The following is a 20,091-nucleotide window of genomic DNA, read 5'->3' as shown; positions in this document are numbered from 1 at the left end:
ACCTGAGCCGAAATCAAGAGTTGGACCCTGAACCAGCTGAGCCAGCCAGGCACCCTTCATTATTAACTGTCTCACAGTTAAACTTTCATAACCTTCTTCTCTTTCTCCTCCTCTTTTTTAGTGACTCTCTTACCATTGAGAGCATTATTTGGAGCACCATAGCTCTTCATTTCTGCATTCAGCCTCGCCTGGAGCAGACAAGTGAGAGATTCCTTAGTAAGCAAACGGAACACAAATCCTGTGTTGACAGATCATGTGAAGTAATGAAGAAACAGACGTTCTTCAAGAATAAAAAAAATATATATTTTTTCTGATTTTTAAACTTTTTATTCTTTGATCCTATATGAGGAAAGACTCTGATTTGATTAATGACAAAAAGAACCCTGCTATTCTTATCACAGATCCCAAGATCTAGACCTTAGAATGTTAGTGTACTTTAAGACTTTTGTTTTGAAATAATGGGGACAGCCATGTGTCCTGCAGGATCAGAGTAGGCTATTCAATAGTAGACTGAAGACCAGAATGAGTTCCAGGTGATCTCTCGGGTTCTTTTCCAGCTCAGTGATTTTTGTTCACTAAAATACATTTATTTTTTATTAGTCTAAATCCTATTTGAAATTTGGAAGAAAGAACAATATGGAAAGGACATCTGATTTTAAAAGATGTTGCTCTAAAATGTGTTTTTCGGCTTCCTGGCTTTGTCAGGGTTTTTCATGAATTCATAGCATTTTGTTCTGCATTACATCATACACTTACTCTGTCTTTTCAAGGTACCTGTCCCTAGTGCCAGGTAAACTCATTACTCATACAAATCTAGGTTATATTTTTCTAGGAAAATTAATTACTTTATCCTGGCTACATATGGTTAGCTTGTCAGCAGGAAAGCTTTAACATATTTGGGGACAGTATAATCGAGGCATTTAAGCAGTTTTTTTCTCTTTGTGCATAAATTAGTACATTAATATAGGTTAAAATTAATATATTTTGTAATAATATTTTCCTGGGATACTTCTCATGTTTACGGCAAAGTAACAAACTATCATGAATAAGGGCACAGGTTGAAAACATGCCACGGGAGCATCATACACCTTTTGAATGGCCATAACCACGTGTACTCATGTGAGTCCTCTACCTTACTATTCTAGAGGGTATATTAAATGGAATAGAGCACTAATACAGAGTTGGCCCAATATAATGTGAATACCATTTGCAATGGTTAAGCATAAAAATTTAGAGACTTTAGTTTATTTGGGAGCACTTAAGACACGTTTGGGGGCACCTGGGTGGCTCAGTCGGTTAAGCGGCCGACTTCGGCTCAGGTCATGATCTCGCGGTCTGTGAGTTCGAGCCCCACATGGGGCTCTGTGCTGACAGCTCAGAGCCTGAAGCCTGTTTCAGATTCTGTGTCTCCCTCTCTCTGACCCTCCCCCAATCATGCTCTGTCTCTCTCTGTCTCAAAAATAAACGTTAAAAAAAAAATTAAAAAAAAAGAAAAGACACGTGAAATGACGTTATGAGAAGTAATCACTGTTTGACTCAGTGTAGCTGCACATATAGTGCCCAAACAGAAGGATTCATGCCTGCTAACAATTGACATTCTAACCAGGCTTCATTTTATCTTTCTAAAATTTTATACTAAATGTATTCTATGAAACCGTTATTAGTTCTTGTTTTGTTCTTACGTCTTTTTTGAGCTTATAGTCTTTTTACTTTTTTTGTTTCAATGTTTGTTTATTTTGAGAGAGTGCGAGAGCATGAGCAGCGGAGGGGCGGACAGAGGGAGAGAGGGAATCCTAAGCAGACTCCCTACTGTCAGTGCAGAGCCTGCCATAGGCCTCCCTCGATTCCACAAACCGCCAGATCCCGACCTGAGCCGAAATCAAGAGTCAGACGCTCAACCCACTGAGCCACCCAGGCGCCCCACCCTTTTTACTTTCTTGTAAGAAGAAAAAAAATATTTCCCCTAGACAGGCAAATTTGAAGACATTCCTTGAACTCAGAATTTTAAGACCTTTTCAAAAGTTCTGTGTGGAGGGCAATTAACTACGTCAGTCAAACTCTTAGAATCTTGGCTGTGTCCACTTAAACATTAAAACATCAGGTGACTGGAGAGAATACTAAATGTGAATTAGATATTTATATTATTTGCTAAGAAACTTTCTCAATCACTGTAAGGATTTGGTCCATCTAAAGATGTATCTGCTGAGAGTTAACTCCTTCCTGCTCAGTTCTTGTTAGATGAGTATGCTGGGCTGTATTGTTATGTCCAAGCAAGTATCCTTTTGGATCTAATATCTTTTTAGATCTAATAAATCCAGGCTTTTGTCTGGTCTGTTTAACTTTAAACAGCAGCCATTGTATTATTAGCAGATAGTCTTCTGTCTCCTGAACAGAAATCCTATAAGCTTTGTGTGACATTGTTCTTTACGTTTTCTTTTATACTCTGTGACTAACAGACCTATTCCCTATTTTAACCGTAAGGTGTTGTGTCACTGTTGGTTGTTTGTTTTTTGTTTTTGTTTTTTTCCTGACCTTGCCTCACACTGTTTTTATTTATAATAGCTGTTGAAGTTCAATAGGTTTACTGTTATTGCATCATCAATGTGTTTCAAGTCTCAATCCCTAGCACGTTTGGTCAGTGAATTCATACACAGCTTAAATGCCCTTTGTCTCCAGCCTTCAGTTAAGTGGCTCTTCTCCCCTGTGATAGAATACGGGGGAGTAAGTTTAAGGCAAGAACTTGCTGACTCTCTAGGCTTTTTGTTCTTTTCAACATCTTCAGCCCCCACGCTCCCAAGAAGGGAACGCAGAGTCCCAAACAGGGTTAACTTGGCATGTGATGGACCCATAGCTTTGCATGGCTTCTGGCTCTGGCTACGCCCATGTTCCTTAACATCCACTCTGCTAATTTAGTGTGTGTCAGGAGTCATTCTACTTCTCTGTGTTTCTCTAGAAAGTCAATTTAGTACAAATTGGGACCTATTTACTTTCCCTCCATCTAACACATACTGTTAGTCAGCAGGGCTTCTGAGGACAGCAGTTGCTATTTGAAGAAAACAAACCCTCTTTAGACCTTTCTGAATGTTTTAAACATGACCCAACCTTTTCCAGTGTTGAACAAAAATTAATGAGAGAAATGCTTTGTCATTTGTTGCCTCTGTACCCTGCCACCTTTTTTAAAATTTAGTCTTTGTTGAAAAATTATATGTACCTTATCACTTTAACTTTGTCATTTAATTAAAGCTTTCTTTTCCCCGAGCATCTAAATTGTTAATTTTTTCTTTGAGGGATGACTCTTGATTGCTCACAAAAACAAGCAAGGCTTTTCTCTCTCTCCTTGCTATCAGTTTTAAGGGACATATTGCTTCCTCGGCACTGTCATACCAATAAATCATCCCAGATTACTTGCAGTCGTACAGTACTAAAGTATACCATGCATTTTAAAGGAAATCTGCTATTTTCTTTTCAATCAGATGAGCAATGTGAAGAGACTCCGGCCACGGCTCAGTGCTATTCTCTTTAAGCTTCAGTTTGAAGAGCAGGTGAACAGCATCAAACCTGACATCATGGCTGTCAGTACTGCCTGTGAGCAGATAAAGAAAAGCAAAAGCTTTAGCAAGTTGCTGGAACTTGTGTTGCTAATGGGAAACTACATGAACGCTGGCTCCCGGAATGCTCAAACCTTCGGATTTAACCTTAGCTCTCTCTGTAAAGTGAGTTGTTGTTTTTTTTTTTTTAAACACATATTTGCCTGGACACTCATTCTTAAATGTCAGCCCCGATTACATTATTTAAATATTTTTATTTTGATGTGTTCATTATCGAGAATTTGAACCAAACGCATGGACCCAAACCCAGAGTGAACTGAGCTAATTTACTCAACCTCTGAGCTAAATCCAAATATTAATTTTCTCTGATCTGGAAATCCAACTGAAGGATTTTGTTTAATAACAGAATTATGTCATAAACCTATGCTTTCCCAACCTAATGAAATGGAACATCAAAATATTTAAATCTAATATTCAATTCAAGTGACTGCAAATGGTGGTATCTACATATTGAGAATTGCTTAAGATTGTCGCTTCAGTTTTTACTTTAGCTATTTAAATAGTTCTGTGTGTTTTTGTTTTGTTCCGTTTTTTGCAAGCTGACTAAAGGGAGAAAAGAGTGAGACTGCTTTATATAAAGGGGGAAATTCCCTTATTAGGAATAGACAGACATACCTCGGGTATCACTGATGATTTTGAAATGTTTCTATCTAAATATAATTTTAAAGGATGTGAAAATTGAGTAAGTTTAGAGATTTTTTTTTTTCCTCCTGAGTTCTTCCACATGTTAAATACTGTTACGGCAAATATATTCACTGTTTTCATATAACAGAGTTCTTTCCTAGGAAGAGGGCCATAGCAATAGTGCTTTATTGATCTGCTTACAATGAATTCTTCTTGTTACACATCACAAGAAAAGCCTTCTTTTGTTCTTGACCTGCTAACATCTATACCACCTGATTAAGGAATTTGATGACTGATTTTCCCCGCTATCCAGAAGTTTGCTTTATACCACTTGATTTTTCTGAAAGACCTACATTAGCATGTATGTAACCTCTTTTCAAACTGAAATCCGAAGAGGATTTTCGCTTTTACAAAATGGGGATTGCTTTTTTGCTTTATGCCATTTGGCTTAAAGGCCAAATGAAAGGTTTCGTGGGGACACTCTACTTTCGGGTAGCGGGGGAAACCAGTGTTGCCGTTGCCAGTGAGATAGGGAAGGTGAGAAGCAAGTTCAGTTTTAGCTGTGGGTTGGCTTGAATAGTTAATCTCCCAGTGCTTTCGAGACTTGCCTTATACAGTGTTCCTGACCTAAGCCTCCAGTTGGTATCAACACCTGTGAGCTTGCCCCACCCCAACTCCATCTTTTTATTTTCCTCTCAGTTCCTGAGCTTGATGTATTCAGTTAAGATCCCTAGCATGGGAGGTGCAATTCATAATACATGTATTGAAGACTTTACACATTTGTAGAGTGCTTGCTTATTCCTGTGCCAAATGCTTGACCTGGTCATCCCATTGAATGGATGTACTTATTTACCCGGCATACATGAACCCCCGTTTTTCACCATTAATTATTATTAATTTTTTTAATAGAGCTGTATACAAAAAGTTATGGCAACAGAGTTGAGAGAGAGAGGCTAGCACAGTTAGGAGGGGACAGTTAAGCATTTGGAGAAGGAATTTGAGCTGAGTCTGGAAGTGCGAGTGGATGTTCCCTGAGAGGAAAAGGCATTCTAAGCTAAATCCATCAGTTTGCATGAAGGGTCATTTCACGGCGTATGTGAGTACACCAAGTGATGGGAAGCCTAGATGGGAAAGGAATGGCGAACAGGCAAATGAAATAGTAAATTGGTCTACATTGGAAAGCACCTTCAGCGCCATTCCTTATGGTGAAGATTTATGGAAACCTGTTAGTTTTTAGTAGAAGTGATGATATCAGAGATGTCTTGTGAGAACATAATTCTAATAGCAGTGTGGAAGAAAGTTAAGGTGCCCTGTCCAGTACTGTCGCCATTAGCCATATGTGGCTATTTACATTTAAATTAATTAAAATTTAAATAAAATTAGCAAGTGCCTCAGGCACACTAGCTATGTTTCAAGCCAATAAGTGTCCATACGTGTTGGCAGCATAAATATAGCACATTTTCCATCACTGTAGAAAATTCTACTGGACAGCACTGGGGTAGAGGGTTATAGCTGGGAGAGGTTCTCTGACTGACTGACTGACTGACTGATGTATGTAGCACGTGATCTAGGAGAGTGGACTGAGGAACTCAAGCGGAGAAGATAGATAGGGAAGATGAAGGGAAAAAGGAGAGATCAAAGATAACTCCTCGATACTGACATGTGTGATGTGGTTGCTCAAAAGTGATTGAGTTCAGGCTATTTTTAGTGTTTCCTACCCCTTGTTTACCTCAGTGTCTTAAAGGGAATCTGATGGAAGCTGCTTTAACTATTTAGCAAATATTTGTCCGTTATGAAACAGTGAAGGTACTTTGAGACAATGGAAGTGCAGGCTAGGGTAGTGGCAAAAGGACTTGGGGTAGGATGGGAGGGGCGGGGGGAGGGGAGTATGCACATTTAAGGAATATCTAGGGAACTGTTGGAGTGTTGATAATGAACTTGGAGGTGGAAGGGCAAGGAGGCAAGCAGAGGCAAGCCTTTCTCAGGCTTTCCCTGAGAAAGGAAGCAAAGGAAGAAAAACAGGATGAAGAGCAAAGTTGGGGAGAGGTTTACACCTACAAATCAACTGAAATTTGTTTCTTAGTGCTAAGGGTCTTTTCTTCTGTAGAGTTTGTGTCTCAGAACTGCAGTGGACTCCCTCATACACTTCCTCGAAAGGGAGCTGTTGACAAGAGATTAGGTCTGAGTGATGAGGTAGAATAGCCTAATACAGTGCCTGGTGCATAGCAAATACTCAATAAATGACAATGCACCAGACAAAATGGACACCAATTTGTGCCTTTTATGTAGTTAGAGTAGGCATTGTCTCATACTGCTAGACAGTGGCTGCTGCATAATAATTTAAAAATCTTTTACAAAAGCAATGCATGCTGCTATTATTTTACTACAGCTAATCTGTAAACCAGTTAATCTGTCTCCAGATAAGAGTTGACTGTATTTTCAGGCAACGATACTAGATATTTTGACCATCCCTCTTAGGATTCTTCTGTTGTGCAAGAAAGAAAATAAATACTACAACTTTATATTTTTTATTAGCCTACATGTCAAGTTGAAAGCTTATATTGAACAAGATGATATCTCATCATGTACGTTATCAGAAGTAGCAGCTTGATCTTTGACAATTGTGATTGAATTTTCACACTGAGTATAAAGCATTTGGTTTGGTGATAAGCCCCCATAAAAGGAATTCCATATGTATTTGACAGTAGAAAGGGTAATATTTTAATTTGTTAAAACATGCTGGGTAATTATATGACATCTAATATTCTATATTCAAAAGCTTTACTTTTAAATACGCTTTGTAAATTTAGCTCTACTATGAGAAGTACATGGAGTTCTACTAAGTTGTTAACTTTTCATCCTATATAAATAATTATATGAATTGTGAAATCTATATAGATTATAGCTTAATTTTAAGGGCTGTATTACATCTTTGCATACCTTTATAATGGAGGTAGCTAAATATAATAGCTCTGAGTTCAGAGGGAAAAGGATCGCGTGGGTTTTTTTACCCTAAAGATTGGATGTGGTCTCTGTTAAATAAATGTAAAAATAAAATATAAGAAACAAGGTAAACATAAGCAAGTTTCTATTAAGATGTAAATAAAAATTAAAGTAGATTTTTAGAGGCTTTCTGGTGGTAAAAGTGAAGTACAGACATGGTCGTGAAACTTTGTGTGAACTAAGAGGTTTCTCCTCCTTTGCCAAAGCTGAACTTCACAAGAAAATTTGCATGTGTATTGTTAGAAAAATATGACATTGAGCTGTGTTCTTTAAAACAGTAAATGAATGAATCCGTTACATTAGGATCTTTCTTTTAGAACCATTTTTTCCTCCCCTTCCCCTATCCTTTCCCTAGGAGTATGGGCCAGAGCCTGGTAGGGTTTGACACATCAAGGGAACCCTCGTGGAAAGATACAAATATACTCTTCAGTTACATAATGCTATTTCTAGTTTAAGTAAAATGGTATAAATACCTTGGTTTCGGATGGCTTGACTATTTAAAAGGATAAACGTTAGAATATGTAAAAGAATGGATGAACTTCTTGTCATTCATAAAGTCCGCCAAAGATATTGCTAGACTAGATAAAAATTGGATAATATGCAATTGGAGATTATATTCTTTTTTCAGGACCTGCTATTGATTAAATGCAAATCCGTATCCTTAGAAATTCAATCAGTAAATGGTAGGTGATTGCCTCACCAAAATGCCCACCTAGAAAAAATTTACATGTGATTAGTGTTGAAGTTAATTTTCTTAGAGAACCTATTGGTGATGCAAAGATCTTTTTTTTCTTCTTTCTCCAAGTAGATCAGTGTTCTAGCAAAAGAATGAGTTGACCCAATCATCAAAGTTTAACACTATATTAAAATCTATGAGAGGATTTTTACCTTGTAAATTAAAAAAACAACAACAACAGGTATTATCAATCCATATACTATGGCTATAGCATATGTTTGATATTTCCTAATGTCTAATGATAAGTAATTTCCAAGTTACAAATTATCCCAATCAGTACAACTGGATGATGTAGTTATAAAATATAACTCTTTGTTCTAAGTAATTACATTGTATTGGGATAGTAGATATAAATTTTGGAAGAGTTTACAAAGTGTAATAACTGACTTTTGTCAGTGTTAGCTATTTTGGGGGGGGAATTGCAGAAACAAGTAATTGCTGATTCCATTATAAATTGATCAGTATTATCACATTGTAGGAAAACTTCTCTCTTCTCGTTGGCAGTAGAACATACAGTGAGTTCACCTCAAAGGTGAAGTCCTCAAAGGACATGTAGTAAAGGAAGTTTAGGATAGTCGGACGTTAGGTGTTAAAGGGTTGGGAAGTGGCAGGCAAGATTGGTTTTTGTCTCCTCTTGAGTTTGATTTTTTTTTCCATTTAAAAGACTTTTTGTTGTTGTTGTTCATTGAAGTACATGAAATTTGTATCTGATATCCTGTATATTCTTTTTATAAGCTCAGGCTAACCAAAGTAGAATAAAGCTAACCAAAGCTGTAATGAGGAAGATCTTTGAAGGAGAAAAACAACACAGAACAAAAACCAGCCATTTCATTTCCTTTTTGATTGATGCCTCCACCAACTCCAGTGAGTGATTTCTTGAAATTGTGAACAGTTCTTCCTGTAGGACATTGACTCTCAACCAGGAGCGCCCTTTAAGAAATATTGATGTGTCAGCCCCACATTGGATCAATTACTTCAGCGTGTATGGATGTGGATCTTGATTAGTGGCTTCTTAGCGGTCTCCTGGATGATTTTAATGCACAAACTGAGCTGAGAATCATTTTGTCTTCTGCCCTACTTTATCCCAGAATGGAAAAATCTCTGGTTGGTGGTGTGGAACCAGCCAAGAAACAAACATACAAAAGCAAAACCCAACCAATACAAGAACAAAAACAAAAAAGAAAACAGGTCTATGTCTTCACTTAAGAATGAGGGGTGAAAATATTTCCAAAAACTGCTTTTTTTTGTTTTTGTTGTTTTTTTTTTTTTTTTTTTTCCATGCCGAGCTCAACACTACCCTGATAGTGAAGAAAAAGAGTGGGTAGAGTGTGAATCTCAGGCACACGGCAGAACTGAAAAAAGTTGATGGCCAGTGTCCTGAGTTATTCTTCAGGGCTCTACCTTGTACAGATAGAGTTTCAGTCATTATATAAAAAGCAGGAGACAAATAACTCTGCCTATCACCTGTTACACTCAGATCGGATCATACTGTGAAGCTTTTTGTGTGAAATTTTGCTTCTCCTATATCACCTTTTCATTCACTCTATGAAGTTATTTTGAAGAAAGACCTCTGCCAAACAAATCCACTGTTCCATCTACATTGTGTTTTAGAAGGATTTTAGAGAGGTTTTTATTCTTTATCGGATTGGCAAAATCACACCAGTGAATTTTGGCACCCTTTGAAAGTAAAGCAGTTTTTGGCCAAAGACTTGCAGATAACAAATGCCATTCTTATTTTACATCCAGCCAATTAAGTCACTGAAATGTTGACTTCCAAAGCAACGTGAAGCTATCTAGGATTTTTAACCCCTTTGATTCATTCAGTAACACATTTAATCAATAGCATTTTCCAAGAAATATTTAATTGGGTTTACTAAATAATGTTTTTGATAAATTGTATTCATATTTTAGGTTTTTTTTTCAACTGCTATTAATCATTGTAAATTAGAAATATTCTTTGAGGCGCCTAGATGGCTTAGTCGGTTAAGCATCTGACTTCAGCTCAGGTCATGATCTCACGGGTCATGGGTTTGAGCCCTGCATCGGGCTCTGTGCTGACAGCTCAGAGCCTGGAGCCTGTTTCGGATTCTGTGTCTCCCTCTCTCTCTGACCCTCCCCCACTCGTGCTCTGTCTCCCTCTGTCTCAAAAATAAACATTAAAAAAAAAAATTTTTTTTTAAAGAAATATTCTTTTACTAGAATTAGAGTGGCTTTACTCACGATCAGCAGATACACTGCTTGTGTGCTATCATCTCACCATTTTCATGAAAAACATTGCTAATCTATAAAATCTCTTTTCCCCCAAACACATAGTCTCAGAATTGGCCTTAACACCATGCTTATAGACAGGCCTCCTATCCTTTAGAGGGAGCACCCAAGAAGAACCTTACCAATCATCTCTGCTTTACTCCAGTCTCCTGCTTTTGTGCATTTTCAAAATGAAAAATCAAAAATTGAATAAGATGCTCCATTCCTGATAGTCGAGGAAATTTATTGTTTACCTCTTCTTTGTCAACGGTTTGCATTGTTCTTGCATTTTTGGAATAGAGGCAAAATGTGCAGGATTATTATCTCCACAGTTAGACAATGGCATTTGTGAACATTTGTTCTTAGGTAGCAGAGGTGGGGAGTACAGTGGTAAAAATGGGTATACACTAAAGCCAAAGACATTACAAGAAAGGAAAGTTATTGGCCAATATCTCTCATAAAAACATATGCAAAAATTCTTAACAAAATGTTATAAGCCAAACCAATAATGTGTAAAAAAGAAATATATACTACAACCAAGCGGGATTTATTACAGGTGTGGGAGACTGGTTAAACATTTGAAAATCAGTTAATAGAATCCATTACATCTATAGGCCAAAGGAGAAAAATCATTTGATCATGTTAATATATGCAGAAAAAGCATTTGATAAAATCCAACAGACATTCATGTAAAAAACTCAAGAAACTAGAAATATAGAGGGGGACTTCCTCAAGTTGATAAAGAATATCTATAAAAACTACAGCTAGCATTGTACTTAATGGTAAGAAACCGAATGTTTTCCCTCTAACATTGGGCAAAGAAAAGGATGTCCCTGGTCAAAATTCTTTTTTTTTTTTTTTTTTTTTTTAGGTTTGTTTATTTACTTAGAGTGAGTGGGGGAGGGGCAGAGAGAGAGGGAGAGAGAGAATCTCAAGGAGAGTCCACACTGTCAGTATGGAGCCTGTTGTGGGGCTCAAACTTGTGAACCATGAAATCATGACCTGAGCTAAAATCTAGAGTCGGACGCTTAACCGACCGAGCCAGTGAGCCACTTCCCTGGTACTCTTCTTATTCAGCATTGTATTGGAAGTCTTAGCTAATGCAGTAAGACAAGAAAACGAAACAGAAGTTGTATAGATTGAGAAGGAATAAATAAAAGTGTCTTTGTTCATAGGTGAAATGTTTGCCTGTGTAGAAAGCCCCACCAAATTGACCAAAACCAAAAAGAAAAATATATATATATACCTCTTGGAACTGGTAGGTGATTATAGCAAAGTTTCAGGATATGAAGTTGACATAAAAAAGTTAATCACTTTCCAAAAACCAGCAATGAAGAGCTGAACTTGAAAGGAAAAACAATATCATTTATGTTAGTACACAAAAGAGTAGTACTTAAAATATGTACAAGATTCTTATGAGAAAAACTATAAAACTTTGATGAAAAAAATCAAAAAAGAGCTAATAAAGAATTAGAGATTCCATGTTAATGGAAAAGAATGTTCAATATTATTTAGATATTTCTTCTTCCCAACTTGATCTGTAGATTCCATGCAATCCTAATCAAAATCCCAGCAAGCTATTTTGTGAATATTGACAAACTGAATCTAAAGACCATATGGGCATGTAAAAGACCCCGAAAAGCCAACACAACACTGAAGAGGAACGGAGTCGGAGGACTGATACTCCTGGACTTCAAGAATTACAAAGCTGCAATAATCAAAATATTCTTATATTGGTTAAAAAAAAAAAAAAGTGGACAGATCAATGAGACAGAATAGAGAGCCCAGAAATAACTCCACATAAATATAGTCAAATCTTTGACAAAGAAACAAAGGCAATCAATGGAGAAATAACAGCCTTTTTTTTTTTTTAATTTTCTTTGAATGTTTGTTTATTTTTGAAGGAAAGACATAGCATGATCAGGGGAAGAGCAGGGAGAAAAGGAGACACAGAAAGCAAAGTGGCCTCTAGGCTCCACACTGTGCGCACAGAGCCCCATGCGGGGCTCAAACTTACAAATCGCGAGATCATGACCTGAGCCAAAGTCGGATGCTTAACCGACCGAGCCACCCAGGCGTCCTGAAATAACAGTCTTTTGAAGAAGTGGTGCTGGAACAACTGCACATAAACATGCCGAAAATAAAATAAAAACAAAACAAAACAAAAACTGTATCTCCATACAGACCTCAGGCCTTTCATAAAAATTAATTCAAAATGGACATAGCCCTACATGTAAAATGCAAAGCTGTACAACTTTTAGAAGATAAGAGAAAATTCAGGTGACTTTAGTTTTGTCAATGACTTTTTAGATAGGGTACGAAAAGCATGATCCTTGAAAGAAAAATAGTGAGAAGTTGGATTTCATCAAAATGGAAAACTCTGCAAAAACACTTTTAAGAGAGAAGATGGGAGTGCCTGCGTGGCTAAATCGGTTAAACCTCTGATTCTTGCTTTCAGTTCAGGTCATAATCTCACGGTTCGTGAGGTGAGGCCCCATTTCGGGGTCCATGCTGGCAGCGTGGAGACTGCTTGGGATTTTCTGTTTTCCTCTCTCTCTTTCTTTCTGCCTCCCTCCCTCCCTCCCCCTCACTCTCTTCCTCCCTCCCAAAGTCAAAATCAATAAACTTAAAAATATATAAAAAAGAAGACACACCACAGAAGGGGAGAAAATCCTTGCAAAACGCATATCTAATAAAGGACTTCTATCCAAAATATATAAATAACTCTTGAAATTCAACAAGAAAAACAATTAAGAAATGGTCAAAAGACCTGACTGGACACATCACCAAAGAAGATTTACAAATGGCAAATAAATATATGAGCAGATAGCCAACATCATAGTCAGCAGAGAATTGCAAGCTGAAACAATGAGACAACATACATATCTATTAGAATGGCTAAAATCTGAAACATTGGCAAGTTCAAATCCTGGCAAAAATGTAGTACAACAGGAAGAGAATGCAAAATGGTACATCTCTGTTGGAAGACTATTGGGCAGTAACCAAGTTAAACATAAATTTAGAATTCAGTGATCACACTCTTACTTACTTTTAACGCCTTACTTATTCAAAGGCGTTGAAAACCTGTGCACAAATGTTTATAGCAGCTTTATTTGTAATTGCCAATATTTGGAAATAACTAAGATGTCCTTCAGTAGGTGAATGGATAAACAAACTGATGCCTCCGTACAATAGAATAGTATTCAGTGATAAAAATAAATGATCTCCCAAGCCAAGAGAAGATTTGGAGGAAGCTTAAATTCATGTTATTAAGTGAAAGAGGCCAATTTGAAAAGACTACATACTGGATGATTCCAAATATATGTATGACTCTTTGGAAGAGAGAAAATTATAGAAATGGTAAAAAGATCAGTGGTTGTCAGGGGTTGTGATGGAGAGAGAATACAGAAGATTTGAATAAGAGCACGGGGAGTTTGGGGATTGGGTGGGTGAAACTCTTCTGTATGATGGTATAATGGTAGATATATGATCTTCATTGTCCACCCCCCTACAACTGTAGAAGGCAGCGGATCTTAAGAATAATGTCATCAGTTGTGACAAATGTACCACACCCATGTAAAATGTTATTAATAGGGAAATTTGGATGGAGGAGAGGGTATATGGGAGCTCTGTATTTTCTGCTCATTTTTTTTTTCTGTAAAGTTGAAACTGCTTTAAAAAAATAAAATCAAGGATTTAAAAAATAAAAGGTAGAACATTCAATTTAAAATTTATGTATTTGGTCCATCTATATTAATTAAAGAATACTGAGCTGTTTTAAATGTCTTGTGGATAAGGAGGCTATATAAATAAACAGAACATCGAACAATACAGTAGATAATGTAATAAGCTAAAATTTTTACTACAGTGCAAAAATTCTTTGAACTCTGCAGTTTTTGTAGTTGCTAAAATCCAAAAGAAATAAATTAAAAACATAATTCAGGGAAAGTGGGGGGGGGAGTATGAGAGAAACTAGCTTATAATTATAGAAATCCACATTATATAAAGCATTTTCTTATTTAATATTTAAACTCTCGTCATTTTAAAATGAAAACTACACAATGAATAGAAATTATTTTCATATATGAATATCATAATTTGTCTAATATATTTTTTTACCTAATATCATTTGATCTCTACTTTAAAATAATTTTGAAAGTTTTATTATAGGTAGTAATAGTTATGGCAGTGACCTAAATGGTGTTAAGCATCTTATTTTATTTAAATTAAGATTTTTATTTCCATTGTAGGGAGATAACCAATCTTTTCAAAAAAATTAATCAGCATGGTGATTATTTTTTTAATGCAGTTATACACATATCAAAAAACATTATTCATTGTATAATTGTGGTTTTAACTAGTGAATTTTTCCTGGCACATTGCCCTTCTTATCTAAGCAAATATGATATATTTTTTTTTGATAGTATGTGTTTACACACCTATTTTCATGGGAATACCTTTAACTTCTATTTAGAGTTCCTATTTCGTACGTTCACAAATCGCTTTATTCTGCATAGGATTTAAGATGGAATGTGATGTTTGTACGTATACTTGTTCAAGTCTGTTAAAGGTTAAAGTTAACAGCTGTCTTTTCATCTAAACGTATTCGAATAATATTTTGTCAGCACTAATCTATTAGCAATGTTGAAAGACTTGCTGTTTCAGTGATAAGATTTAGGTGACATTTTATTAAATTTATAGATACAACATTAGAAAGAATGGCATGCTCTCAGAACTAGAAATGACCTCAAGGTAGCAGGTGTCTGTTTTTAGAGGCTTTTCAGGCTAAAATTAGCAGGTTGTAGGGCTTCAGTATTTTAAATTGCATCTGTTCTTTTGTTGTCTTACCTGCCATTTTTGTCCACTGTGGTTTTGAGAAATTTGTTTATTTTGACACATAATCTAAAGATTTTTGTAGAGGAACTGTATTTTGTAGTAGTTAAGAACTTAGGATTCAAACAGACATGGGTTCAAACCTTGGGCTTATCAGATAGTAGTTATATGACCTGGTGTATGCTACATCATCTCTCAAGTCTTTTTTCTCCTCTTTAGTAATGTGTATAATACTAGTTCCACCTAAAGATGTTTTGTGTTGTAAGCACTAAAATATATCCTTTTTGACTAGTTCTGGCCTCAGGGTAAGTGTCACATAAGAGCTACTGCTATGATAATATCGGTGGTATTTGTGTTAATGGCATTAATATTAATATTGCCGTTATTATTTATAATAAAAACTGATCATTAATATTATTTCTAATATTAATCATATTAATTGCCGTACACAAGTTAGGGTCTTCTAGAATGTTCCTGGGGCAATTACAGATTCTCGTAATTTTGTCATTTTTATGGTGTTCAGCAATGTCTCCAACATCCAGAGCAGTAGTGCCGTTTTGATACATACTTAGATAATAGAAGCATAATAATGGAAGCAGAGCTACTGATTTGGCAATACTCTTATGATTTAAGTATCATTAGTCGAAGAGTGTGGGACCTTTGGATTATGAGGATCACCAAAAGGATACTCAGTTTTTATTTTAGGAATTTTTCTTGTGATTAAAACAATGGAATATTCTTTAAATGTCATCCGAATTTGTGCTGAATGGCTTAAAAATATTCCAAAACACTGCATTATAGCTACAAAGGAATTCTACTCCAGAGTGACAAGTAGGCCATGATTTATTACAGGATCTTCTTTTAACGTTATTTTGTCTGAAATGAACAGAGCAGTTGAAGAAACTCCATCCATCTTTGTGTTTATTTGACATCCATGCTGCATTAAATGTACCTCAAAGAAACAATATACAAATAAGAAATTCTACTTAACAGTGATGATTACTCATCAGCAAGATACATCTCTTGGCAATAAAACAAAAGGAAGCCTGTCAAGCAATATCTGTTAAAATTTAAATAAAGCATAGTTTTTAAACCTAAATGAATTTTTAAAGCAAATATTTTAGCTTCATTTTCTTTCCAAGAGTTAGCGTTACAAAGTGTGCTCAAGTGAACTGTTCTTTCTCTCCAACAAAATTAGCACCATCCCCCCCCCCCCCAGCTTTCCTTATTCTTCTAGTTCAGTTGCTGATTATATATGATAGGAGTAATTAGTGGAAATAAAATGTGCCCCTTTTGTTCATGTTTATCAAAAAGTGAAAAATTGAGCAAGTGCGTAAAAAGACTTTGATAAATATTTTGTGCATTTATGCTTCTGGGAGGTGCCCTTTTTTATCCTTTTTTATAAAATGACATGGGGGAGAAGTAGAGGAGGGAATAGAGTAATTGACGCAGGAAGAATAACTTTGTGTACTTTTTCCTGAGAATGTTAGGACCTGAATGAAGTTTCTCCAACCTGGAATTTAAAGCCACATAGCAGTTTGTAAATGAGACACCATATGTTATCAACAAACAGTTGCCATCCTTGTTTCTTATCTAAACTTATCATTTATTAGGTTTAATTTCAAATGTATTTACTTAGGAATTTTATTTTATTTTTTTGGTCTTACGAATGTTAAATACAGATTCTAAAAGGATGGGAGAATTTTGCTTCCATTTACTATTCAGTGGACATCCTTTTGAATATTAGACTGTTGCCAATATGCTACCTGCTAAGCAGTTGATGTTTTCAGTAATATAGCCAGAATAACACTCTGCCCCATAAATTAGTGTCTAGCTCTGTGATGGTCTCTGAACCACTTGAATTTTTGTTTGACTTGTATACTTAACATTTACTAAACTGGTAGATGCTATAAACTATATTCCAGAATTCTAATTCTGAATTTTTATTGCTCATGAATAAAGATCGAGATTGATCTCATTGGTTGTTGTTAGATCACAGAGATTTCTTCATACATTTAATCCTAGCAGTGGCTGGCTATTTAGTTGCATCATACGTAGTACTTACTGGAAAGCTCTTTGAGGACTTTGCAAATTACAGAGGTAGATGGTGCTTGTGCTAATCAACATTCTACACAGGCCGTGTATCTAGTTTCATAGGAAAGGAACATGGTTGAAGGGGAGGGGTGTAACCGGCAGCAGTGGGGAGCTGAGAGTCCACAGAAGGGATGCTGTTCCCAAGGCAGTCATTGCTGCCAGGGGGGAGGGAGAGAGAAGAGTTTATTATTAAGGTGTTTTAGAAAACAAAAACAAAAGACAGCTTTTATGCTAAGTCTTGGTTGTACAAGAGAAAAATTATTTATGAAACTTTGCTACTTTTACTCTGTCCTTATCCATTAACCATGATAGTGTGAAGGAAATTACGGATTGAAAGGTAATTTTAATAAATCCGATTGGCATTCTCAGTGTATGTGAAAACAAACTGAAAGATTCTAACGGCCGTTAGCATGCAAAAATAACTTGTGAACTGAGATTACAACTAGGTTAATTCATTTTTATTCTAGTATTTTTTTAAGTTTATTTATTTTGAGAGAGAAAGAGAGAATGAGGGGGGAGGAGGGCAGAGACGGAAGAAGAGAGAGAATCCCAAGCAGGCTCTGCACAGTGTCAGCATAGAGCCCAACAGAGGGCTCAATCTTAGGAACCATGAGATCATGACCTGCGTCAAAATCAAGAGTCGGATGCTTAACCGACTGAGCCACCCAGGCGCCCCTATTTTAGTATTTTTAAAATTAGATTTCGTTATGTCTATCAACACTTGAGTCTGCTATAATGTATACTTAATATTTTTGGAGTGGAAAGCGAATTTGGAGTCTCTTTTTTCTGTCCAGTCCCATATTCTTATTTTATCTGTGTGAAAACTGAACTCTAGTAACTTACCAGTGACCATGTAACTAGTTAGAGGCACTGTTTAGCATTACCAGGTCATCCACACATGTTAGTGGCAATTAATCTAGCTAGTTAGTCAAGTCCTTTTTTGAGGTATGCTTTTTAAAACACTCAGATGGCTGTTGTGGTTTATGTTCCTTTTAAAAAAGGTATCAAATAATGGATTGTGTCCTATCAGTCCGTTTTTAAGGTGCCATACTTAAGGAATCATACTTTTGATTTGCATGTTAAAAGGCCAGTGTAGCATTTAAATCTATCACATGAGTAATCATGAAACTCAGGTTGTGTGGGAGGGTAGCTCTGTATTTCCAGGAATAAGATATTTTTGTACTAATAAGTAATGTGTTTGAACATTTGTGATGGTAGAGTTTATCTCTCCTAATTCCACTATCGGATATTAACAGTTGTTTGATACTTGTCTGATAATGATATGATATTTAGTGATGTAGAGTTTTAAAAAAATTACATACACACCCACCCCCATTTGAACTGTTGGAAAGGAAGCAAGGAAACAGGGCTGTCCACAACTAGGTATACCAAGAATTTCCAGCTCCAAATGAACTCTTTGTACAAAAGAAATGACTTTCCCCCTTTCGTATGTATCTGCTCTGAATAATTACTCAATTATAGGGAACACCACCAGATGACATATTTGCTTTCTATTCACCCTCAACACCCCCATCCCCAGTTACTACACAAAACCTGAGCTGGCTTCCATTTATTTTTTATGTTTTTCGCATCATTACTTCTCCCTTCTGGTTGCATGCCTTGGCCATTTCAGATTAGAATTGTCTACTCTAGTCTTCTCTTCAAGCCTCTGTCCAGCTTCCTTTCATTCTGTGTACTGGTTTGCATTCATTTGATCAACTGTTTAGCTTTGGGGGCTGAGGGCTCACAAACTGGTGACCTAGTCCAGTATGTTCCTCTGGGTTCTAGCCAGACATGCTCAAGAGTTTATCCACCCTCGAGGGAGAGAAAATTGGTTCTTTGGAAGCAAAAGTATCTTGCTGTTTTATGTGCAAAGCATAGATGTACATACAGTACATAAACAGTTACCCAGTATACCGATGATTTAAAAATTTCGTAAGTGCACGCAATTAAGAAAAAATGCCTAAAGATGCTCCTTAGCCAGCAATAATGAATAACAAAAAAAGGTTGAGAAGCATTGTTTTACACCTGTATCAGTCTACATCCTTGTTGGGCATTTTTACTTGGATGTCACTTACAAGCTTTAAACTCAACCTGGCCAAAACTGAAGCTGGTCTCTCTTTGCCCACCCCACCTAAATTTGTTTGTCTGTCTTTCCACTTATTCCAATTAATGGCACCGCCTGGGTTTCCATGCCCCCTCCATCCTGTTATCTCCATCCCCAAGGCACTGCCTCTGCTCAGGCCTTCTTTCCCTGACTGAATTATTGTTACAGCATTTTAAAGTTATTCATCCTGCTTCTGTTCTTACCTTTGCTTTTCGTCTTTCATCCACACTGCACTAGAGGGAACTTTCTAACTGCAGGTCTGGTCATCTCTTACCCAATTTAAAAACTCCCAATTCTGGGGCGCCTTGGTGGCTCAGCTGGTTAAGCATCCAAATTCAGCTCAGGTTCCAAATTGATCTCATGGTTCGTGGGTTGGAGCCCTGCATCAGGCTCTGTGCTGACAGCTAGGAGCCTGGAGCCTGCTTCAGATTCTGTCTTCTTTTCTCTCTGCCCCTCCCCTCTTGTGCTTGTGCTCTCTCTCAAAATGAAATAAAGATTAAAAATAAGTTAATTAATTAAAAAATACCCCCCCCCCCCGATTCTTAAGGATCAAAATCTTCTTTCCTTTGCATGGCATACATTTCCTCCTGTTTTCTGGTCTTTTCTGATCTTCCCAGATTTATATCTTTCTACGCTATCATCCTCCTCAACACACACTTTTATTTTGGAGTCATTCAGACTCCTCAAATGTGTCATTTTCTTTTTCATCTATGGCCTTTTTAAAATGCTGTTCCATCTGCTTGTGATAGTGCACTTTTGAATTTTCTTCCTCCCTTCCTAATCCCATACAACTTCCTGTCTACCAGTGTTCAGTTCAGATGTCCTGTCCTCTTAGGCAT

At 36.6% G+C, this 20,091-nt stretch overlaps 1 protein-coding gene across 2 annotated transcripts in view; it reads left to right on the top strand.

Annotated features, from left to right (window-relative positions):
- The window catches only part of DIAPH3 (diaphanous related formin 3), a 504,348-nt gene that overhangs the window by 263,690 nt on the left and 220,567 nt on the right, over positions 1–20,091 (top strand). The window contains exon 21 of one of the 2 annotated variants that reach the window (XM_047871375.1): positions 3,474–3,713. The exons of the other annotated variant lie outside the window; for it this stretch is intronic. Coding sequence (XP_047727331.1) covers positions 3,474–3,713 — 240 coding nt within the window. The remainder of the gene's footprint in view (positions 1–3,473; positions 3,714–20,091) is intronic. 2 annotated transcript variants of the gene reach the window in all.

Source organism: Prionailurus viverrinus, chromosome A1 (genome assembly GCF_022837055.1).
Source record: "Prionailurus viverrinus isolate Anna chromosome A1, UM_Priviv_1.0, whole genome shotgun sequence".
Lineage (NCBI taxonomy): Eukaryota > Metazoa > Chordata > Mammalia > Carnivora > Felidae > Prionailurus > Prionailurus viverrinus.
This window is presented reverse-complemented; position numbering and strand designations above follow the sequence as displayed.